Here is a 25,888-nt window from a genome sequence, read left to right on the forward strand (position 1 = left end):
ACTGACCCCGCACTTTTGAACGGTAGTGTATATTTTACATATATTTTCTACCTACTTTTCATCTCCTTTCTTATCCTGATGCGTTTCTGTTTTTATTAGCTCTTCCTCTGCCTCTTCTTTCTCATTTTCACTGATCTCATTTCCTCCAACATTCTTCTTTTCTCCCAGGCTCTCCTCTCCTCCATCACCCTCTCCTCTCTCTCCTTCAACCACTGGCTCCTCTTCATCTTCCTTCTCTCCTTCTCCTTCTCCTTCCCCATCCCCAATCTCCCTCCCTATTACTTTTTCCTGCTCTTCTGTTTCTGCCTGTGCACCCTCAGCCACGATGCCTTCCCATTCGTCTGTCTGCAGTTCCAATTGTTCCACTCTTCGCATCATTTTGCGGGCACTAGATTCCAGTTCAGCTATCAGCCGAGCCAGTTTGGTCTGCAGCGTCTCAAGGTTGGCCTCTAAACGGTTCACCACGTCCTCCGTTTTCTCTACCTCTCCCTGCCCTTCATCTGTCTCTTCCAGCATCCCCATCTTTGTCAGGATCTGACGACCCTTCTCCTCCAACAGGCGCTTGGCAGCAGGGTACTCATGAAGTGTTTCAGTCAGGTCCTCTTTCGATAGGCTGAACAGATCTGAGTATCCAATGCTGCGAATGTTGGCGGTTCGTCTGTTTCCTGATTTGTTACCTGTGCATTAATGAGAGTTGTGATGAATTTGTGTTATTTATAGTGATTCATTATGTTTTAATACAGCTAAATTTGCTTTTCTTTTGTTAAAGTTAAAGTTAAAGTTAAAGTATCATGCTGCTCGAATCCCATTTTATATTCTTTCATTCGTGAAACACAAAATGAGATTCTCAAGCTTTTTTTTCCATACAACAAAAGCACCAAAAAACACACTAAAGCTCCATAAATGTAATCCAGTCTTCTGAAGCAATATAGGTAGCGTAACACAAGCACACACGGGGGAAAGGTTTTCAGTGTTAAACAAATTTCATTGTTATTGTATGGATTCTATTGTAAAATATAGTGTATGAGTCATATGGATTTTTTGTTGTTGTTCTTGCTGTATAAATTACTATCCACATTTCTTGTATGAAAAATAGAAGCTTTGACATTCTGCTCCCCTTTTGTGTTTCATGGAAGATAGAAAATAACAAGGGTGCAACCGCATGGGGGTGAGTAAAAATATATTTAAAAACATTAGGTCAATTATTCCACTTAAACATTGTGGAGAATGCGTTATCTCAGGTCCACTATCAGAAGGGAATTACTTTATTATTTCTAAGCCATCAAAGGAATGTGAGAACACTTTTTATATTTCCAAAACAATAAAAAGCTTTTTGTTGTTGTTGTGGAATAAGGAAATAATAGAAATTGAATCATGATGGACATATGTTGTTATTGTAGTGAATACTAATTATAAGGAATATGATTATGCTGAAAATGATATGATCAATAAGTTATGATAACGTATGTTTTTACATTGCTTTAATTCATCAAAATAAGTTAAGCAATTTATAACAAGTACAAGTTGATTGTACTGAAAATTTTTAAAAAGCAACTTTTTACAGTGTACTGAATACTGTACTGGTCTTTAGCATTTCATACCCTTGATATTCAGGATACTGATTTCTCCAAAGAAGTTTCCATCCCCCAGAACAGCAAACTGAGTGACTCCATCATCAGCCACCACTGCCAGCTTCCCCTCTTTAATGATGTACATCTCATGACCTACATCACCCTTCTTGCATACGTACTCTCCCGGGCTATACACCTAAAGATGATAGAAGAGATTCTGGTATAATACTGTACTAGCAAAGTATACATAAAAAGTATAATAATGACAACAGCAAACATAAAAAAAAATATATTGCTGAAGTCAAGTACAATATGCAAGACTAGATTTAACTGACTCTTAATCTTGCTGATTTGAATAAAATATCTGGATTACTGCGCGTTCTTGGCTGCATCCAAAATCGCATACTTCCCTACAGTAAGCGAAAAACAAAGTATGTCTGAATTTACAGTACTCATAAAAGAGTAGGCAAAAAGTATGCGGATAACCAACTTCTTTCGGCGAGATTCTGAAGTGTGCATGCGATAGATACTTTATTATCCCATGAGGCCACGGGAGAGAATTTGCGAATGGCAGTGAAGCAAGGCAACTGACGCTAGTAGATAACATGATAATGACAACATGGCGAATGTAGTACATACAGATTACATTCATACTACACACATACTACATAGAACATACTTTTTAGCGCTAGTGAAGTAATTACTTATTCAAAATAAGTACCTATACTTAAAAGAGTATGTGATTTCGGACACAGCCCTTTGTGTTCATTGGAAAGGGCAGATGTATCGATACTCAAAACCATGATCAGCAATGCAGCAATTTGCTGGCAGCAAGATTTTTTTTATCATATTAAAAGACAACATGACACACCTGATGAAAAACTTGAATTTCTTTATAAGGAAACAGCAAAGTGTACCCTCAAAGAGTAAAACTTGCTGTGTCTATATTATGATAGACTACACAATATTCTAATATTGTTTTCAAATTAGTTTTTAAATTATTAGCCTATTGTTCCTGGTTCAATCTTGTAAGAAAGTAGCAGTGGCTGTGACAGACTTTAAGCATCACCTCCAAGCTTAAAAAGATGCAATCTAAGTTTACATGAAATAAGCCTGGTTTAAGCGTATGGACCTGTTGCTATGACAGCAACTCCGGGATGAGCATAAGAGACCTAACAATCCTGGATAATGTCAAATCGTTAACAGTATAATCCAGATAAGTGAGTAGTCCACGTATGAAGAGCAGGCCCCAGGTGTGCCATCTGTTTTCTAACCTGTGGGGTGAGTTTAAGTACCAGCTGCTCCAACAGACTTTTCTCACAGTTCTGAAAGATGGTGACTTTAGACAGAGTGGGCAGATGCACGCTCACGGCAGTTGCTGTCTGAAGTGTGATTGGAAGATGTCGAAGAATCTCATTTTCCCGTGTGATCTTTCTGTTCCAGACACATAATTTGGGTGTAAACAAACATTAAAAATTGTTGTTAATTAACTTGGGAACAATTGGTTAAAAGTATGACTAAACAAAATGGCTAAAGGCCTATGGCCTATTTATACTTCTGCGTCGAACTCACGCCTTAGCTACGTCGTAGGCTGTGTGTAGAGCGCGTACCCTTCGGCGTACCCTGACGTGCACCTCTCCAAAAATGTAACAACGCGTCAACTCTACGCGGACGCAAGCGCTGTGATTGGTCTGGACCGCTCCCTCGGGTTTCACATGCTCCCTCTGCAAGTGTAATTGCGCGTCAGCGCGGACAACGACGCAGAAGTATAAATGAAAACCAACGCGTTGCCTACAGCGTAGAGGCTCCGGCGTATAGTCCGACCCAGAAGTAGGCTATACTACAGCCTTCAAGATTTAGCTCTGAGAAAATCTAGCATTGTTTTTTGCAGATGTCACTTGGAATATTTTGTTTTCTTTTGCAATTTATATATATTTTTTTACATTTACACTATCGCTCAGAAATCTGGGTTCGATAAAATGTTGTAATGGTTTGATTGAAGTCTCTATAATGCTCACCAAGGGTGCACTGCATTTATTTGATAAAAAATACAGTAAAACAGAAATATTCTAAGATATTATTATAATTTAAAAATAACCATTTTCTAATTTATTTTAAAATGTATTTTATTCCTGTGATGGCTGAATAAAAGCTGGATAAAATTATGGTTGTTGTCATTAATTAACATTAATATTATCGTTTTTTTACTGTCATTACAAACAAAACTGCTAAATCGGCCTAATGTAGAATTGAAGGATGTAGAATGATGCTTTGTATTTAATTTACGGCATCTACATACTACATACTAAAGATATAACTGTCTTAGGCCTACAGTGTTTTAGCATTAGAGGCAAATCATTTTATGAGCATGCACGTGCCTAAATCCGGCACTGTTGACCCCAAACTTTTAAACAGTAGTGTAGATGTGGATTTGGTGTCTTTAAATATTGCTTTTTGGGCTCACAGACTATAATAGGAAGACCCACTTGTTGATGTGCAGATGCTGGTACCAGTCGTTGACGCGATTCTGCAGTTCTTTGCTGATGCGCCGGCTGCGCAGGTAAGCCTTCACCAGCTCGTGATTGGGGAAAAACACGTTGTCACGATCACGCAAGCTTGATATCACGTCCCCCATGCTCCCCACGACGGATGCAAACACCAGCACTGCGATCAACATGTCAGCGATCAGAAACAGATACTCTTCTTCGCGTTCGGGCGTCGGAGTGTCACCCACTGTGGTGAGGATGAGAGTGGAAAACCAGAAGCAGTAGAAGTACTGGCGTCTCGTGGAAGCAAACTCCGGGTCGGAGATGTTGGGATAGACCCAGGGATCCGCACCAAAGCCTATGTAATTAGACAGGGAGAAGTAGATGCAGGCGTTCCAGTGGATGAGCACGAAGATATACAGCATGAGTTTGGCGACGCGGAAGGTGTTCGGATAGGCTGTGCGTGTTTCCATGCGGTCCAAGGCCTCGTTCAAACGGCCCGTGCGCAGGAAACGGTTGACCCGGACTAGAGGTGCGTGGATCCCCAGTGTCAGATAGAGCAGATCAGTGGGCAACAGAGAGGCAATGTCCCATTTGAATCGAGAGGAGCGTAGGTAACGCGTTTTCAAACGGGACAAGTCTCGCACCAGGATACCCTGCTCCAGAAAACCTTTAGAGAGAAAGCCTTTTTTAAAAATGTTGTCTAGGTTTTCCAGACGGCCAATGTGGGTGGGGGGAAATTAGTACAGTGACAACAAACAAGAAGAAGAAGAAAAAATAAGCAATTTGATGTTTAAAAAAAAAAAAAAAAAAATAATTAGCCTAATCCATAGTGAAGTCAATCTGTATAGAAGCAAAATTTAAAATTAAGTTCAAAGTTAAATAAGTAGGCTATGCAAAGATAATAAACAAACAAACAAATAAAAAAAGAGATAAGATGCACACTTACCTGTGCGAAAACCAATAACTGTGTCAAGCACAAAGACCAAGTCACAGATATAATCCAAGGTTAGCCATGTTGCCAAATATGTCTCTTCAATTGTATAGAAACATGTCCTTTTAACAACAAAGACCATTTAACTTCAGTTCTCTCGGTACACAAGCATAATGATTTCTTAGTAAATTAACAACTGTTAAGACTTGAAATCCAAATGATATCTAACCCTAACTTTAGAACTAAACTTTTAGTGTCTTCATTTCACAGACACTCACAGTTAATGTTGCCATTTCAGTTACAATTTTCATTCAATACACTCTAAGAAAAAAAGGTACAAAAGCTGTCACTGTGGCGGTACCTTTTCAAAAGGTACACTTTTTTTTACCTAAAGAGTTCATATTAGTCCCTCAAAGGTACATATTGGTACCAAAAGTGTACATATTAGTTCCAAAAGTGTACATATTAGTTCCAAAAGTGTACATATTAGTTCCAAAAGTGTACATATTAGTTCCAAAAGTGTACATATTAGTACCTAAATGGTACATTTTAGAACCTTTTTGAAGTGTACTGTACCAGTGACAGCTTTTGTACCTTTTTTTCTGATATTATTCTCATCTTAATGTAAAAATAAAATAAAAGTTATTAAAGTGTACAGTAGTCAAACCTCACTTAATGTTTTCCTACCTGCATATTATGATGACCCAGTTGTAGCAGATAGGGAGTATCATAATTTGCAACCATGTATAGTAAAACTCTTCAGATGGATCGATTATCCATTCCTTCCAGCTGACAGCATATAGAACATTTTGTGTTAGTCTTTATAGCATAAAATAACAAAGAACTGTAATTATTCATTTAATTTGTGTCTATTGGAGGTTGGAGTAGTTTGGTAATGCATAATGCTTTTACATTACAATATACAGTTAACAAATGTGACAATAAAATATTTGAACTAAAACTCACTTTATTTTTGGAGTCTCCTCATTCTTCGTCTTATTTGATTCTTTTGCCTTATTCTCTTCCTCATCAGCTTTCTTGATCTTGCGTTGCCATGCAAAAAGCCCTGTCCAGCGATTTGTGTTCATGTTTAGTATTTACAAAAGAATATGAAGGTAAGTGAGTTTATAACAACCATTGTTTGAACACATAGCTGTCACAACAACAAGCAACCCCACCCATATAACACAGGTACTATGTGATGCTCATTGTCATGACAACATTTCTCCAGAGGAACCAGGTAAGCAGTTTCCTCCTGGCTCAGCAATCTGCGCGAACCAATCAGATTTCTAAAAAAAAAAAAATACAAAAAACCCTAGGGAGAGGAACAGAATGTAACTGAATGGAAAATATAGGCTACTTTCAAAATAATATATCAAGTATCTATCTTGGACTTAAAATAATGACTAACATTTTTTATAATGACTAATTATACAAAATTATATCTGCACATGGAATAATTTTAGAACTAAACTTTTTAGTGTCTCAATTTCACAGACACTCATAGATTTCATTTTATTTGGCTAGTGTTGCCATTTCGCAGTTACAATTTTCTTGGGGGAGAAATAGGGTAACTAACAGAGGAAAGGGGAACTTTAGTAGGCTACTTCCAAAATAATTTTTCAAGTATCTATCTATTACCACCTGATGGCAGCATTTATATCAAAGTTGTGTTTTTCAGCACAGCAGTGGTCGGATGAATTTGATCATGGCACAACGCATCAATATTAATTACGCCACGTGCCGTGTTTGGCCGCTACATAAAGGTTACCAAAAAGGGGTTCAAACCATAGACTGTAAAAAAAAGGTTCAAACCAACGCAATATAACGAATATAATTAATATTCATAATCCACTTCATCAGTTCACCATTTTCGCCTGCGGTGGCGCTCCGAGCAAAACAACACACTTCTCGCCATGGCCGCCTCCCTCCAATGTAACGTCACAGCGTCCCGTGCGCGTGGGTGTGTCCGTGGAATCTGAGGAGAAAGATGGCTGCGGGACGAAGGGAGAGGTTGACAAATCTCAGAATCGCTGTTTGAGGATAGCCAGGCTACGGCGGAGGACGAAGCGGAAAACAGCACTCGCTCGCGTAAGTTTTTTTCCCCTCGTTTTTTATTGGTCGAATCGCACTGTGTGGCCTCGTCACCTTTCGTTTCCCGCTCCGCTCGCGAGCTCAACGGACGGCGTCAAATCAAATCTGACCCGTTGCGAGCTCTCCTTGCGGTTAACGGTGAAACTCCTTACAGATGAGACTAGAATTATAACTGCCAGTGAAAGAAAATATGCATACACCCTATAAATCACGATCATTTTGGAAGCGAGAAAATTAGGCATGTTTTGTGTTATCCCTCTTGACATTAATCACACAGTATAACGGTTCTTAACCGTTCAGTGCCCTGTGTGTGTGTGTGTGTTTAAAATGACACATCACTACGTGGGAATGTGTATTGTGACATACTCATATTGAAAATATGAAAGAGGGAGCTGCATTGAAATAAACTTTAATATGTGTTTGACAGCTGGTTTGGTATTTGTAGGTCATCTTCTTGGAATGAGCCAGTAAAACGAGTCTTTTGTGGTGTTGTTTGCTGTGCTGTAAGTGGCTTTTCACCTGCAGTTACCGGTCAAATGTTTATGTTGTCATAAGTGATGAAGCCATACTTTTAAAATGACTGTTATGTTATTCTGTAACGTGAATACTCAAAACGTGGCTGTTGGAGCTAGTAACGTTAAGTATTTTGGTGCATAATTTCAGTTCAAAAACATATATAATCATGTGGTCAAAGTCTGTTTATGGTAGTATGCAATACAGATGTGATGTTGAAAACAATCTCTTATGAATATGATTATGGCAACAGCATTGGGTGGCTGCTCATTTGAGTCTTTTTTTTTTGGCATGTGTCATTCATATAAAAGCCTGTTGAGCTGTAGTGCATGATGTTGCTGTGCTTATCAAATATAAAAGTACACAGCATTATGTCCTTGGCTTTTTGATGAGACTTGCTTTTTTGAGGGTTCATGGTTGAATATATGCTCTACATTTGTAATGGGAGATAATGAAAGGGTTATGAGTGGAAGTGGAGATTTTGAAGGGTCTGCAGATTTCAGTCTATTTTATGTCAAGTAGTGAAAATGTTTTTTTTTTTTTTTTAGTTTTAGTTAATTACAGTATCTCTGATTTAATCATACTTTTGCTCCATAAAGTCAATAGCATGCCATATAGGCTAGCTTGCCAAAGCAACATTTCTGTGTCATAAATCCATACTTTGGGCTCTGGTGAAGCTGTACTTCAGACTTTCTTCCTCAGTCTTTTTTATGCACAGATACATACATAAACATACACTCGCTGGAGTCATTTGACCCATTGTGTTCAGGTTCATTCCTCTTCAGTAAATGCCACAGCAGTCCTAAACTCATTTATGTGTCAGAATGACTGAACTTTGAACTCTTGATGATTAAAACCCAAGGAATTAATGTGACCTGCAGTGCAAACAAACTTGCTCTTGTTCTTTCTCTAGATGGATTCCCATGCAGTTAGTCAGACTCATTTATAGTTTTTAATGATTCACTTTTTCCTTTTATTAGATTTTGTTACCTCCATTGGCATAAATATGAAACACGCCAACAGAGAAGTAAATGTGTGGCCTAAAAATTAAATCATAAGGAAGTACAAACATTTGGTGGTGAAGAAATGTTTCAAATGTCTTTTGTTTTGAATAGCCTTACATTTAGAGAGTAATGTTAATCTTGGAAAATGCAGCCTTGTTTAATATTAAGCAGAGATGGACTACAGGATATTTAGGGGCAGTGCCTTTTGTGCAAGGTTAACTTGCATTTGATTTAAGATCTGTGATGTTATTAACCCCTTTTATTTTTATTTAGTGGTTAGCAGCACAGATCTAAACCATTAGGTTACCATGATCTCTTCAGCTAAAAGAGTGCACTTATGTGATTCTAGTCATTACGCTCTTTTACCTTCTCCTGATCTGCTAACCTACCATTAAGACTTAACCTGTGAGCCGTTGAGACAGACACTTGGCTAATGATTCATTGACCTCAGGGCAAATAAGAAAGAGAGAGAGAGCCCTTTTCATTTCATTCTCTATCTCTCTCTCTCTTTCTCTCCACCCCTTTTTTTCCTGCTGTCAAATTCTCAAACAGCCTTGGCTTGCACTGCAGTATAGGTCAACATGCAAAGTCATTGCTATACCAATTATTTTCCAGTTAATTTGGCAGAATTGTTTTGTAATGGGTTTTATATGTAAATATAATTTACTACCAAATTTGCATCTCTAAATATGCATCGTATAGGCAAATACTGTATTTTCTGTAATATAAGTTGTGTTCTTTATCATCTGAAACATGCTGCAACTTTTATTCCAAAGCAATTTATTTAAAGCAATTAACTTCAAAACATGTGCACATTTTGTTTTTGCAAGCCGCAATTTCACTTCAAATACATTTTTATCTTTGGGAATTTTAGATTATTATTTTTTTTTTAAATGACCTGGTTTGAGTAAGAGTAAGCAGTATACATTTGCATTAATGACTTATGAATCATGTTTAAGCACATGATTCAGGTGTCTCCTCCTCTACATGTCCTTAATGTTTGAGGTTCAGCACAGTTGTCCTCACCAATTATGTATTGATTCTTACAGTTACTTCTAAAAAACAATTTCCCAAAACTTTGCGACTGTTGGTGAGTCACAACTGTTTGTTTTTGTTAATGTTTTAAGACATAGATCTGAATCTTGATACGCCAGTAGTGTGAATCTTTGGTGTTTGTGGTTGCAGGGTCGATAAAGAAATCACAGTGAAACACAAGGAGCTGACTGTTCTCCCTGGGGCATTAAGCAGTCAGTAAGCAAGCAGAGCTGACTGATTCTCTTGACTGCTCAGATAATCTCCACTGTTTAGTCCCATTTAGGGATGGGCATTTTTTGACTTCTATATATGCACATCTCATATGAGATTAATCAGATATTCTTGATACACAGCATTAACATAACATACATTACAACTTATCTGCACAAAAGGATGCAAATGCAAGTTAACTTGAACTAAGTTACATGCTGGCCAGCAAGTGCTAATCCTGTTGTGGATGCGCTATTCCCAGAACAACACGCTGAAACATGGGCAACTAAATATTCTCATTATAATGTTATGTACAGTATATGTCATCTTGCACTTAACTGTGTTTTCATCTGCTTTAAGTGATTCTAGACATCCCTGTGCATTTTTCATGACGAGAAACAATTTTAATGAAAACATAGGCGTACTGTTGAAAAAATATGCAGAGATAAAATTGAACACTAGGGATGCTCCGATCGGCCGCAGAACAGTATCGGCCAATAATCACATTCTATGACTCGATCGGTAGTCACTAAATTTGGCCGATCTCACAAGCCAATCCCAATCTGATGACATAAAACCGAAAAAAGACGCCTCTGACTCGCATGTAAACTATACAGATGAGTATATACAATCATAACAATAATGTTGGGCATTGCCATTTGAGCTAATGCTGAAATGTTAATGAACACCAATAAACTGAAGCACTTGGCTAGCTGGTAATTAACTCAACAAATCGCATCCTATATGTAGGGGTGTGTGATATATATCGTCTGCGAAAATATCGTAATTGTTGTTTTAACGATGTGCGATTTTACATTATCGAGTATATCCTATCCATCACACACACCCAGAGAGTGCATGCATACTCTACGTGATGTAGTCTTGTGGATTAGACTAGTGCGGGTGCGCATTTAGAGTGCATGCTTTCACTGTGTGATTTAGTCTCATATCATTTAGTAATAAATATCACAAGTGCAGTTTTTTTTCCAAATATCAGCATGATAACAAATGTGATATTGATTTTATACAAGTTAATATTAAGTGACTTACATTTTAGACACCATGTTGCCTGTTTTTGCTCTATTTCGCTAAGGAAATTGTTCAAAACAAAGCCGCACACAGCGGTGTTTCCTTACTGAGTGAATCAGCTTTTTAAACGAATCAGTTGACTTGGATAGATTAAGATAGTCAAATACTTTTTTCCGTGAATTAATCGGTTGAATCTCAATAATTCACTCAACAACAGTGACCTGCTGCCACCTACTTGGTGGTTTCAATTTCACATTTAAAGTATCTTTTCTGGTTTTAGATTATTTTAAATATCAATATTCAATATTGCAAAGATGATTTTTTTTATACTGATTTCATTTGATTTGTAACAGCCATATTGTGTCTTATTTTTATAATTGAATTTGGTTCAATTTATGAAATTAACACAAAAGATGATGCATGCATAAAATTAGATTTAAAAGGCTTTATAAATATAAAAATGGCCATATTAGGTAAAAATCAATTGAAACATATTGGAAAAAATCATTTCTGTCACTGCTGTGAACTGACCACCACACAGAGTATGAAGAATATCAAAATCTTTAGGAGTCGGCTGTCCACGACAGTCCTAAACCTGCCAAAGTACCAACACAATAAACACACTCAGCAAAATATTGTCTAATAATCGTTATCGAGAAAATCCTAGAAAATATCGAGATATAATTTTTTTGTCAATATCGCACACCCCTACGAGATTGATCCGATATATACAATTTAAAAGTAGGGCTGGGCGATAAAACGATAGCGATAATTATCGTGATCAAATATTCCTCTATAAAACGATAACTAGAGTTCGATAAATGTTCAATATAATGTTTATGCGGCAAAAGTGTAACGAAACCGCGATACTCATTTGAACAGCACAACATGGACCAATTATCTGCTCGGCTCAAAGTTCAAACGGCAGCGCAGTGCAAGCTTATTATAGCAGATGCATTTACTTGCTGATCGTCTTCGGTTATATGACCACTAAATAGCGCTTGAATTCAGTGGAGAACTGACAAACAGGAAAAACACTGCGCAACGATACAGTCAGAATTAAGGCTTTTCAATCTACAAATGCCCATCATTTACCATCGATTTACTGTACGTGACACTAACGGCACCATGGTATTGTGGCAGAAATGTGGGATATTCTTATCAAATTTCATTGTATTATTAATGTAGACATCTATTAAACGTATTAAAGGAGGAAAAAAGTAGTTTTTGTGATTAAGCTAACCCTATAGCGTTTGTGCATTTATACTAAATTAGGGATGGGACGGTATTAAAATTTCATATCACGATTATAGTGACTAAAATGATCGTGATTATCAATATTATCACGGTTTTGTTAAAACGAGATGAAAGTGTTCAAAAAGAACTGATGCTCACACTAAAAACAGTTTAATATTTGAAAATCAACAAACAACAAATAAAACAGCAGCTCTATGCACTTTTTTAAGCAAGATTATATTCTGTGGCATTTCCTTCCTAGCAACGCATTATAACAGCGCACATCCATGTATCGCAACGGTCGCGCTCTCTCGTTTCATTCAAATACAACTTGCCGTCTTGCGTCTCCGTTTTTGGACGATTGTTTTGTACGCTGAACAAAATGGATTTATAAACAGGTAAGATTTAAAACATTAATCTCATTTCAATATGTCCCCGTAATTGTGAAAAAAAAAAAAAAATCGGTGTAATAAGTGTAGCCTACAATGATAGTCTTGTTTGAACTTGATCGTTCGTCTTTGGCTCAAAGCCACTTGCTGCGAACTTTTCTTCACGGAAGCTTCACGTTTATTTCAAGTGAGTGAGATAAAATATTTCAACTCAAAACAATATTTTGTGATTAAATGTTTACCAGACGTAGTTTTGCTATTGAGGTCAAAGTTAACTTGCCTTGCGTTCGCTATAAACAGTGGGTGATGGTTACACAAGACGACTCGGCAGATTTGAAGTGTTTCCCCCCTATTGTAGTGACCATTCTCAATTAAGTTTCACTCATGACTTTTGTAAAAGCCAAAATATGACCACACCTCAGATTTGGACCTCTTAAAAGGCTGAAAAATCTCCCGAGCACGGTCACTGCCTTCCGCTACTCCTTCTCGAATAAAAAAAAACAACATTGCGCCCTGCGCCTGGCCTGTGTCAGACTGTTGCTGGTTGGACAGGATTTACAGTGAGTTATTAAAATCGCGATAATCAAACACGGTTTTAATGATAATTAAAATTTGAACGATAATACTAACCGTCAGTACATTTTATCGTGGTTTATAGTGAAACCGGTAATCGTCCCATCCCTATACTAAATGTAATTAGGCTAACGTTAGCCTACTGTTTTTCATACAAATACCATAAACCATATAGTTACATTTTACCATGGTAGTGATGTGATGTGTGGTTTTATCATGATCTAAATGTGTGCTACTATGGAAGACCAATGGTTAATTTTAATAAAACTTTTTTACCATATAGGCACATTTTTTTTTTATATAATTTTACCATATAAAATGAGGCTACAATTTTTACATATGTTAGTTTTTGTTGGTGAACATAAATTTACATCGGCATCCCAACTACTGCTACAAAGCTATTGTCAAATGTGCATTTCTAAGAGACAAAACATGTAATATTATTAATATTGCAGCCCGCACTACAAACTGTGCTGAAGATACGAGTCATCAAAGTCAGGTAACACAACACAAACTTGTTTCATGATTTTAAACAATATCACCTGTTTGAACATTAAGAAACAGAGAAATTGTTTTTTCTGTTAAGATATTTATTTTAAGGGAAAATGACTGGAAAAGTGTAACGAATTTTAAAATGTGAAGTGTTTATCATGTTCTGTCAATAAAGGGTAGTTTAAAACCACAAATAAAGGTCTGTTTTCTACAACTTTCCCTTAGGAGCAAAAATCTACCTTTAAACATGAAAGAAAGAAAGATTTGACATTTATCGTGATAATTATCGATATCGACTGATATGAAAAGTTTTATCATGATCATTTTTTTACCATATCTCCCAGTCCAACATAAAAGTAATATTACAAATTGCATCTGCACAAAAGGACGTGAATGTACACATGAACTTGACCAGGCTTGTCTGAATGTGTTTTTCCCATTGTGGATGCGCACTTCCCATAAACAACGCTGAAACACAGGCATCTAAAGCACAAAGAATTTACAACATTCTATTACATGGTGTTCTCGTTATAATGTTATGGATATGGCAGATTGGTGCTGCACGTCTTGCACTTAACTGTATTTTCATGATAAAATTGATTCCAGGCATCACTGCACGTTTTCAAATAGTTTCACTTTATTTCGCCAGTCTGGACGGCATTCTGTCCTAAAGCTAACCAATCAGACATCAGGTACATCATCATCATCGTTTTTATGATCATCGATCTTCGCTGTCATGTCATGGACATCCCTAGTCCCATTATGGATTAGCACCACTAGTTGAGTTATGCTGGAATGTTGTAGCCAGCATAGCATTTGTAAAAACATTACAGAATTATTTATCTTATAGTGGAAACTTGCAGATGAACTTGTTTTCTGATAGTCTTCTTGTGTTGCCAAAAATTCTTGGGATTTGTGAAGCAGATAAAAGACAATGTCACTAAACTAAGACCAGGATGAAGTGCACAAATTAGTCTTTGCATTGGTGTGGCAGCTAATATTGATCATAGGCTATTAACATGGTATCTGAAGCCTCAGATGTCTGATTGTGAAACTGCTTCATGATATTCTTGAGTATAACGCTTGAGTGTTTTTTCTTGACACTATAGTACCAACTACTACTAGGGAACTCTTTATCCTAAACTGGACAATGTTTATTGACAATAAATGTCATGGTACTGTCATTTGCATATGCCTACAGAGGAGCAATTCAGTCATTATGCGCGTTGACGATAACACATTCATTGCAGCTGCTGCACAGTATGATTTGGCTGTGACGTTACTAGTGAGTGACCAACTCGAGCAATTACTACGAGGGAGAGAGATAGAGTATCATAGGAAGTGGTCAGCTGGACTGTGTGCACTAAACTAATTAAAGGAAAAACTTTGCCAAGCTATCGTACCGCCTCTTTGCTGGCTAGAAACTGTGCACTGGTGGTAAGTAGATGTTGTTGGAATTGGTCTGGAACATGTGACGCTGCTGTAGTTGAAATTGCCTGTGACTCATAGTATCCAATCTAGTACCAAGAAGCCTTTGTATCCCCCTGAGTTTGTGACACTTGGTTCCTCCCTTGTTCAGTGGCCCTTCCTCAAGAGACAGCCTCTATAGCATTATGTTATTGGAATTGTGAACTGTCTTTCTTGGGTTGAGGGAGTTCTTGCAGAGAAGGAAGTCTCACTTCTTGTCATGGTCAAGGAAGTTTTTAATGAATGGTAGGGTGGAGTGTGTGTGTTCAGTGCAAAGCAAGCTTCTTTAAAAATGGGCTTTTGAATTTTGTGCTGAAATTGTTTGACCCATTTCTCTTTGATCCAGGTTTTATTCTGCTTCTGTTTTATTTGTCCTCCCCTGTGCTGAACTTGTTTGTACTGAAATTAAAGTAATCTCAAAAGAATGCTAAGTCAATATGAAGTGTCACTGGTACTGATAACAACACAGGAAGTGTTGTTGCATTAGTTAAGGCCACAGAAAGAGTTGTGGGAGTATGTAACATCACAGGAAGCCTAATGATATATATATTGTCTGCAGGTAAGTTTTCAGAAATGCTAGAGAACCAACTAAATAGAAAGATGAACATAGGCTAACACTTGCAGTATTTTAGTGTTTTAGTGCCTCTGCCTGTTGTGTTATGGGTCAAGTTGTTTTACAAGACACTATAATGATTAGACTGAGAATCTGAAATGGTGAGATGCTAGTGTGCTGAATCATTTATTTATGACTGAAACTTTCACTTTCTACTTTAAAGAATTAATTCTTTAACTCTGGGTGCTATGCTAACATGTTTTGGTAGGATCACTCTGAAGCTCACGTGTCCTTTATTGGTGATTTAAAATTTTTTTTTATATATATATGTAATTCCTATTAAGGTGATGCTTTTTTTCATGAATATTTAATTTACCCAGTAGGCCAAACTTGTTAATTTAAGGCAGACGTTACATGTGCATTAATCAGATGATGAATCATATTATGGTGAATGCTTGAATCATGAATATGTATTAAATTATTTGACTGGCTGCTCCAGGAACTTTACCAAGCAACATCTGCATAACTCAATTAATATTCACACACTGTACCATAATTTTGCTTTAGACGCACATGCAGGCAGGATGTATAAAATGTAGTTTATTCCCGAGGGCAAAGCTGAATTTTCAGCATTCATTTACTCCAGTCTCTGTTACTTGATCAATTTAACTTACAGACACAAGTTTTTGAACAGTAATGTATATATTAAGAATATTTACATGCATGTTGATTATCAAAATAGTTACAGTTCGGAGTTTTGTATGTGCTGTGCCCTTCTGTCTTGTCCTTTCGGTCTCCCACAGAAACTAACCTTTACACTTACTGGCTGCACTGTTTGTGTTTTACCTGCAGGTGTTAATGTGTCATCATCTCTCTCTCTCTCTCTCTCTCTCTCTGTCTGTCTGTCTGTCCCTGCAGGTGTGTGCGGAGGAGTCTATGTATCGGTATGGAGTATAGTGCCGATTGCAAACTGGATGACAGGGAGTGCAGACAAGCCACACTGATCACTGGTGTACAGTGACTGTTGCTGCAGACATCAGCAGGATTCCGTCCTCTCTATGCTTTTACCTCTTACTTCATCAAGCAGGACTCTTCATTTCTTGTTTTTTTTGGACACCTTTTGTGAGTCGCCTTACCCCCCCTCCCCCCTTTTCCCTTTTCTCTCCCTCTCTGTGCTTCTCCCTTGCTCCCCCTTTATTCTTTCCCTGTTGACCTCTTGATCGAATTTGGATCAGCCTGTGAGTTAAGATGAGTTGGCTAAGTCGTTTAAATCCAAGGGGTCCAGGCACTCGGACCGGTCGACATGCAGCCCCGTCCAGCCCATGTACTGCCGACCCCGAGACCTGCCTTATGGTGTTTGAGAACCATTGGAGACAGGTGAGACAACACATAGGCTTATTTTCCCTCATAGTGCAAATAATATCCTTAGTACAACTGCAGTCATATAAATTAATTTTTTTACACCATTCATATAAATGGATGCATTTTACATTTTAGTGAGGTGTTAAAAATTATTGTTTAAGAATTATTGGTATGGTTAATACATAGTAAACTTTTTTTTTTTCATAAGAAATGCAAATGAGGGATCCTTTGGACTCAACAACATGTATAATCAAAAAACAGGACATCTTGGGACTTGACTGTTCTTTTAAATACTAATTTAACCCTGTAAAACCTGACATATGACATAATAGTCAGAAAAATATATTTTTTATAATATGAGCCATAATATGAGACAGATTGTGCAAAGACTTGATGTATCACACTGTTATGTGAATGCAATATCAAACTGGAGATGGCAATACTGTTAGCTTACCGGTGTTTTCAGAAAGGCAGCTTTTTTTTATCCACAGTGGAGACAGAGCACGTGCACATGGTTGCCAGGTTGAGAAAAATAACACTTAGTAGATATTTCCATATTGAACAAGTGTGACGCTCTGATTGGGTGATTACATCTCATGATATAAGGCAAGGCAACCCCAGTTATTTTCCTCTGTAGGCCAGATTAAACTTTGTTCTAACCTATAAATTATATTCTATTAATTAATTTCAGCACATTCTCACTCCGTTTTAAACTCTGCTCTTGTATTCAAATTAAGCACGGAATTGATACAGAAGCAGTTGTATCGATACTTGTATAAAAAAGCAGTATACGTCTTATCGATGTATCGAACCCAGCCCTAATATTAATATAGACACCTGTTCCTCTTTGGCTTTACCATAAATAGAATTGAACTGTTCCCTGTCTCCCTGTCAGGTATCGGGTGTGTTGAAACGGAGAGAGTCTTCAGTGGGAGGTTGTGCTGATGATCTCACAGCAGTTCGCAATCACACAGATCAGATGCTGTGCCTGCTAGCTGAAGAGAGACCAGCTGGGGGAGACATTGAATCACCAGGTTAAAACACTCTCCTGTGAGCTCGATGGAGCATACATTTGTACTGTTTAGCATAATATAAATAAGTTTTTTTTATGTGACAATAGATTGTGGAATGTCTGCAGCAATGGGTCCTATTCTGGAGATGGTGGTGGCAGAGAACATACTGGAAGAGTTGGTACAGTGGCATGTTCGCCATGGTCTGGATCCGGACAGCCAGCTAGAGCTGTTGAAACTGTTTGAGATGCTGATCGGACAGTCACATCAGCCACTGCTCCTGCACAGTGCAGTGCTGCAGCCGCTGCTAAGCCTGCTGGGAGCATGTGTGGATCCCCAGCTGGGCTGCCCTTCTGCCCTAGAGTCCAGCCTCGTACTGCTGCTAAATCAGGTGTTTGACAGGCAGATTCTGACACCTGTTTGAATCACATGGAAATTAATTTAGCAGAATTTCGCAACATTCCTTGACAGCCAATCAGATTTTATTGTTGAGCTTACAACTGGGTTAGTGGCTTGTACACCACCGAAACCTATCAATTCCAATTCCAATTTATGGTTTAGGTCAGGGTTTCTCAAACTCGGTCCTGGAGGGCCACTGTCCTGCACAGTTTAGCTCCAACCCTGATCAAACAGGTTAGGTTGGAGCTAAACTGCAGGACAATGGCCCTCCAGGACCGAGTTTGAGAAACCCTGGTTTAGGTTATTGTTAAGTTTTGGGCTGTGGTAGGGAGTGGGTTACAGTTTTTTTTTTTTTGACAACTTATTTCAAGGACCGACCAAACATTCTGCAAAATTAGGACATGCGATTACAATCAGCTAGAGCTGCACGATTCATTGTTAAAAGATCACAATCTCGATTCAAACACACAATCTTATTCCTAAATGACAACGATTCTCCTGTCTATTAAAACTTTTACACACTGGAAGTTGTCCTGTATTATAGATATGAAACCACAAACAGTCTTTTCAACCACACAGTATCGTTATTTCTGTAGATTCCCACAGAAGAACTGAAATAAGTTTATAGATCCTCATTTACAGTTTTTAGTGCGAATAGCATATTTATGTTCAGCCACTCTCAATCTTAATTTCCTTTTTGTTTGACCTATATAAAAATTCACATTCCAACCTGTAAGTTACATAAGAGGAATTGACTAAAATATTCAATTGGATACACCTTTCCAGAAAAAAAAAAACAACAGTGAAAGTTTTTGTTTTTACCATGTATTGACAATGCTTGCACCCTCCACACATAAAATCACCCACTAAAGAACCAAGCCATGTTTTACCTTGTTTTGTATAGTAGGGGCATGTCTAAAACTAACCATTGGTATTTCTGGAAAGACGGCCCTAAGTGTGCTGTCACTTTCAATAATGTTTCAATTGGAATTTACAATGTTTAATTTGTGTTGCCTCTCAGCTAAAGTTATCAAAAAGGAAACACGATTGGAGATATCTGAAGGGCGTTGTTGCATTCTTTTTTTTTTTTCTTTTGCAATAATTGGTTCCTGTCCATAGATTTAACTCTTTACTTTCTTTGTGACACTTGAAATAGGGCTACTTATGAATTATACCCCTTCTGTCAAAATCTATTTGTCGTATCCTGAAACTGAATTTTAATATCACTTTCTGAAACACAAATACGTTTCAGTCTTTTCATATGTTGCTTCAACTAAGGATTATATAAATTACATTGTTACACCAGTAGGCGACAATTGACTTTGAAATAATAATAAAAAAAAATCATTGATACATACATTCAAGAGATTCGTTCAAAAACGCTGCTTCATCCAGTAGTGAAAAAGTATTCATTTAGTGAGTCATTGAATCATTCATTCAAACCGACTTTTTATTTTATTTTGTTTTATTCATTCAAATTAATTAAACATTTTTAAATAGACTGCAGGAATTAACATTTTGTCAGAACCTCTTGTTAATCGCACATTATTTTTAGTTGTTTGTTCAGAATCGTGATCTCCATTTGAAAAAAAAAAAAAAAATCCAGAATCACACAGCTCTACAATCAGCACAGAAACAAAAGCAGATGGAATTAAATGGGCCAAAATATGAGCCCAAATTAGACCGGCAAGGGAAAAACATTCTGTAATGTGCAATAATTTTAGGGCTGCACGATACTGGGAAAATATGCGATATGCGATATTGTTGTTGAGTATTGCGATAACGATATTTCTTGCGATATAACATTTCCCTAGAGAAATGCTATTTTTATTCTTTTTTTTATAATATGTAAAGATCATACTAAAATAAACAAGTAGGCTAATAGATATTTTTCTGATCTTCAGAAGAATATCTCAGTTTTTTCATAAGGAGTTAACGTTACACATGCAACACTTTGGTTCTCTGTGAGACTCTGTTATTGTTACTTGGCATTTCATTAGTTTTGGTAGATTTGGGTTTACACTTTTTGAAGTCCTCATATGGCTCCCTGAGATTGCATGCCAGATGACTGTGGAGATTAGTTTCCTCTCGACGTGGCCTAAATTTTTCGGCGCGACTTAGTGACACTGTCACTTATGTTCACATATCGCGTTTTTTGCGCGTGCAAATTCGTTATTTCAAATGCAGGCGCGTGGCAAGCGCGCTGAATATGGAAGCACATTTTTCCAGGCCCGCCTATGCCGCGACATCTCAGAACATCTCAACTTTTCAGAATTCCGCAAGCTCACACAAGTCATGGTTGCATAGCAACGACAAACGCAAGCTCTTGTGGAAAGAAGGAGATAGCTGCACCGCCACGCTTTCCATGCGTTTTAGACGCGATATGTGAATGGCCCCTTACACAGTACCTGTATTTATGACGCGTCTTCTCTATTGAAGCCAAAATATTGCCATATTTCAGACGTACAGTTCTCTTTAGGCACAGGTTCTTCGCTGTTGTTATTTTCCTCACTTGTCTCTACTCCCGCCATTAGTTTTTATTTTCACTCTCTGCTCTGAGCCACTAGGTTCCCCTTTGGGCCCAATCTAGCCAATAGCATAATAGCACCTACTGGGGAGGTGGGTATAAAGATAGTAAGGCCCCATTTGATTGGTCGAATTTGGATAAACAACCTATGCATGCATGTATCACACAAATGCTTGGCACATAAAATAAATGCAGTTTATCGCACCTCTCTGCGATACGGATATCGCATATACTTTTATCGCGATAACGATAATTTTTCGATATATTGTGCAGTCCTAAATAATTTCATGCATAATTAGATATTAATGTGTGTTTTGTAACTGTAAATTATTTGTGTTTGTGTCAGGTATGTGTGTCCATGGTGAAAGAAACTGCCATTTTGGAGTTGTTATTTAAGTGTGGGCCGGTACAGCAGGGTCCCACTAACCTGCTGATCTTCTCACTGTTGGTGCCATTTATCCATCGAGACGGCTCTCTGGGGCAGCAGGCCCGTGACGCGCTACTCCTCGTCATGGCAACCTCTGCCAGCAACCACGCTGTTGCACGCTACATCGCTGAGAACTCCTACTTCTGTCCAGTAAGCATGAGTGTGTTTGTTGTTGTGTGTGCTCTTTTCTGTTCATGTTTTTGAAAGTGAGCTTGTATCCTAGATTATTTATGATTAAAGGACAGAGAAGAGTTAGAGAAGCCGTCTTTAATTTGTATATTCATTCTGTTCTTTTCTTTTCTCACTGTTAGCATGTCTTTATGAATATCCATTCTGTTCATATTATCGTGCTTTTTTTGTCTGTGCCATGCAGTTTGAATGTCGCTTGTTGATTTCATATGTGCCTTTTAAAGTTGTTTCAGTGGAGACATAAAATCCTGTAGTATTTTCTCTGGGTTGCATTCTATTGGCTTCTGTGGAATGAAAAAGGCCATTTGTCATCTATAGTTTTGCTCTGTGATTACAGTGTTTGACTACAGTGTTGGTCCAGTGGATGTGCTGCTTTCCTCCCCTCTGTCCTCTTTCCTCACGAGAATAATATATGAGCCTTCATGTGACCCACTTAACACATATACGACTGGAGGTCTCATCTAGGACTCCGTGCTACTGCAGTGCCTCAGTCTCTTAACATTTCTCTCTCTTACTTTTTCTACTGTATGTCACATATAGCTATTTTTATGCCAGAGATGCATTAGATCTTGCTGCCAGTGTCTTTGATTGCCTGTTTTGTGGCTCTAGAAGACATGGCCAAGTTCCACATATAAAACCAGCCCTGACATGAATGATGTTCTTCAACATATTTGAGCATTAAGGTGTGGTCACATTTACTGATGTTCAGCGAATTTTCATGTTCGAAATCCAATCATTTCAATAGAAATCCACGCAGTCGGAAAATTCGCATAGGGTTTAAGGTCATGCGAACATGCCACGTTGACAAACAGAAAGCTTCTTGGTTTGTAAGTGAATTCTGTATGAGCAGTGAATCATTGCCACACTTGACAATGGACAAGAAATTTAGCCTTTTTTTTTTTTTTTTTTTTTTTTTTTTTTTTTTTTAACGTTTGACCATACCATTATTCCATGTTAAGATGTCTGAGAAAGAATAACTGCGTTTTGGAATAGGGATGGGCATTTCAAGCAAAAATAATATTTGAAGATCGCTGGGTATTATTCGATTATTATTCGGAAATCGCACCCCTCCCCACATGGCTACACACCAGAGCATGTGAGCAAAGTAGAGCGGTGTGACGCTTAATATTTTTAAAATATATATTAATATATTTAAATAAAAGTAAAAAAAACTTAAACATACGTTTCATATTTATGTTTAAGTAATATAATGTAATTTTTTTAAATTTCATCTATGTTGATTATATGAAAAGGGAACTGCATGAGATGAGTAAGATGGGATCATAAAAAAAAATCTAATATTTTCGAAAATTGTGACTCATCCATAGTTTGGAATAAGAACCACACTCTTTGTTGTAGTATAGCAATAAAAAAACTTTCTGTGTGTTACAGTGATTGTACCACAGTTAAGGGCTGTTATTACACAAGGTGAAGCAGCCGTAAACTTAATAAGTTTACTTGTACAGTTTATTAGTCAAAAAGGTTTGTTGCAAAATCTACAGACGTAATTTGCTGCATGGCTTCAGATGTGCAAATGTTTTCACATCCAATCAGGTTTTAAAGCCATCACCAACTGATGTTTAAAAGGCAGAGCTTGCTTGATGAACTTTATGTAATAATGTTGGCAAATTCCCCCCAAATTCCAGGTGCTAGCGACCGGGCTGAGTGCACTATATTCATCCCTGCCACGGAAGATTGAGGTACGGGGCGACGACTGGCACGCCTTGCGGAGGGAGGACTGGATGGGCGTCTCCTCTCTAGTGCTGTTCATGAACAGTCTTGAATTCTGCAACGCTGTAGTACAGGTGGCACACCCTCTTGTGCGCTACCAACTCCTTGACTACCTCCACAACGGCTTCCTGGTGCCAGTCGTGGGCCCCGCTCTGCACAAGGTGAAACATAATGAACTGGGCCCTGTTTGGCATAGATGGCAGTTTCCATATTCATTCACTATACAATATTGTTTTGAATGGAATTTATTTTCTCTTATTTTGTTTCGCCTCTCTCCTTTTGTCTCTGTCTCTTATGGTTCCTCTGTCAGTCGTCGGTGGATGAGATGATAGCAAGCACGGCATATCTGGACCTGTTTTTACGCAGTATCACAGAAACTTCCCTCCTTAAGACCTTCCTGCGCTTCATTCTGTTGCATCGCCATGACAACGACACCATCCTCGATACACTACTCACACGCATCAGCAGCAATTCACGGGTCAGTTTAGCACACGCTGTATCTGGGGTGCATGTATAGATGGAAAAGACACTGTTTTGTCAGTGCTGTTGGTTATGGATATATGGAGCGTTGTAACTAAAGTTACATTTTCCTCCCTCTCTCTCTGAAGCTGTGCATGGTCTCTCTGAGTCTGTTTAAGACATTGCTCAGTCTCAACTGTGAAGACCTCATGCTCCAGCTTGTTCTCAGGTATTTTGTGTGCTTGGATGTGTGACTCATTTAGCAAGAGAGCCTACAAAATAAGCTTTGGGTGTTTATAGATGGATTTGGACATTGCATCTTGCAAATTGAAATACTGTCAAAAAATCTGATCAAATTTAATACATCCTTGGTAAGCATAAGATTTTGTAGATCATATATAAGTGATTTAAATGTGAAAGGATTATAGTGCATTATTAGTTGTTTTATTAGGCAATTTACTTGGGGAAAGAGACTAAAATAATTATCATTTTGTGTAAAAGATAAAGCTGCTATGATTTTTCTTGTGTGTTTCCAGGTATCTGTTGCCATGCACACATGTAATGCTGAGTCAGCGGAGGGCAGTCAGAGAAACAGACCTCTATGGCAAATCAGCTGACAAGTTCCTTTCCCTCATACCAGAATGCTGCCGAATCACTTCAGCACCCTCTAGTGAGCGGGATGATGAACCTGCCTTTTGGGGAAAGGGTAAGAGTAAGCATGTGTCAGGCACATTTACGGACACAATAGATGTGCTTTTAGACTTCTGAAAAAACATTGCTGAGGTTCATACCTACAACATGTATTTTCTGTCTGTTTTTGCCTATAGTGTTGGGTAGTCCTACTTCAGAGTCACCAGTTCACCACAGACCCAGCACTCCTTCCCGCCTTTCTCTCTTTATTCGACAGCAAAGCTCAGGAGGCCAAGCCAACTCTTCTGGCTCAGAGAATGCTCCCCCTTCTCCTCGTGGTAGTGTTTCTTCCCCTCTTTCTTCTGACAGCCCCATGCACCAACTCCCAGACACTTCAGAAGGAGAGACTGGCTACCTAGAGTATCTGCGTGATGCTCGGAGGGGTATTGAGCTCTGCTCTTGGGGCTGTCGGGACTGGTCGGCACCTTATGATGGAGAAAATCCTTCTCCAAGCTCTGTTCCTCCTCCACCTCCCCCTCCTACATCCAACCCCTCCCTCAGTATGGTACCAGAGCATTTCTCTGTAATGGACCCCGCTCAGCAGAGGGCAGCAGTGGTGGCTGCAGCTCGTTCCGAGTGGAGCAGTTCAGATCGAGATAGTGGAGAGTGGGATGTTACCATCGGCAAGAACTGTATCAGTCTGACACCCCGCAGTAAGAAACGCAGCCTTCTTCCCAGCACTGTACCCCTACAATCTTCTGCATCAGCCTCTACAGAAATAACAGGTGCTGTGGAAACAGTGTCCCAACACCCTCATTCAGCACCTCATCCAGCACTCTACAATGGGATGGGGCAGGTGGAGTTCACAGACAGTGTGGATGAGAGAATGGAGGTTAAGAAAGTGAAGAGGGAGTCAGATGTAAATAGCGGTGTGGTTGAGTCGGGGATGAACGGGTCGATGGGTATGGGCCCAGTTGACTTCAAAGATTTCCATGTAGGATCGGCGCTGAAATCATCTCAGGTGCAGTTGAAGCCTCATCTGCAACATCAAACCTCCGTGCCCTCCTCTGCACAAGAGTGTCTGCAAAGTGAGAGCCAAAGATTGTCTCCTGTTCTTGGCTTGACAGAGACCACCACAGTGCCCCGTGACAACAGGGCTCCAGAGTCCGTTGAGCGTCTGATTGAGGAGTTGCTGGAGCGGGCGCCGTCAGAGCCATTGTCTGGTGACTCGAAAGGCCAGGGAATCAGCATTGAGGCTTTCCACCAGGAGCTGAGGGAGCTGGAGGAACGTGTAAGAGAGAGGAGGGTTCTTTCACACAGCTCAGAGGAGTCCTCTCGGGAATCCCGCACTGCTCCTGCTCCCAGCCTGACAGATGAGGACTGCCTTCCAGTGGAGACTGAGCAGCGCTCCAGTGAAACAAAGCCTGACAACTCTACCACTGGGGTATTTAGCCCCGCACGACCCCTCGGACAACCTCTTGCTCAACCGTACACAGGTTCTCGATGTAGAGATGACCAAATTAAAGATTTGAGTGCTTATGTTACTTGTCCAAGTTCAGCAAGAGCTA

At 38.7% G+C, this 25,888-nt stretch overlaps 2 protein-coding genes across 3 annotated transcripts in view; one reads left to right on the plus strand and one right to left on the minus strand.

Annotated features, from left to right (window-relative positions):
* cnga4 (cyclic nucleotide gated channel subunit alpha 4) lies at nt 1–8,410 on the minus strand (the record flags this gene model as incomplete). Its single annotated transcript, XM_081369298.1, has 6 exons — nt 1–677; nt 1,602–1,767; nt 2,846–3,005; nt 4,058–4,727; nt 5,007–5,024; nt 8,335–8,410. 6 exons carry the CDS (start codon nt 8,408–8,410, stop codon nt 52–54), a joined length of 1,716 nt encoding a protein of 571 aa, XP_081225424.1. The 3' UTR covers nt 1–51.
* Nucleotides 6,953–25,888, plus strand: part of fhip1b (FHF complex subunit HOOK interacting protein 1B) — a 23,078-nt gene continuing 4,142 nt past the window's right edge. The window contains exons 1-10 of one of the 2 annotated variants that reach the window (XM_081368910.1): nt 6,953–7,082; nt 16,505–16,963; nt 17,844–17,982; nt 18,069–18,349; nt 21,231–21,461; nt 23,147–23,392; nt 23,542–23,709; nt 23,840–23,919; nt 24,227–24,396; nt 24,518–25,816. In XM_081368910.1, the coding sequence (XP_081225036.1) occupies nt 16,835–16,963; nt 17,844–17,982; nt 18,069–18,349; nt 21,231–21,461; nt 23,147–23,392; nt 23,542–23,709; nt 23,840–23,919; nt 24,227–24,396; nt 24,518–25,816 (2,743 nt within the window). In that variant the 5' untranslated portion in view covers nt 6,953–7,082; nt 16,505–16,834. Of the gene's footprint in view, nt 7,083–16,504; nt 16,964–17,843; nt 17,983–18,068; nt 18,350–21,230; nt 21,462–23,146; nt 23,393–23,541; nt 23,710–23,839; nt 23,920–24,226; nt 24,397–24,517; nt 25,817–25,888 lie in introns of those variants that run through there. The other variant, XM_081368911.1, reaches the window with a different exon arrangement.

This window comes from Scardinius erythrophthalmus (assembly GCF_964197995.2).
Source record: "Scardinius erythrophthalmus genome assembly, chromosome: 6".
Lineage (NCBI taxonomy): Eukaryota > Metazoa > Chordata > Actinopteri > Cypriniformes > Leuciscidae > Scardinius > Scardinius erythrophthalmus.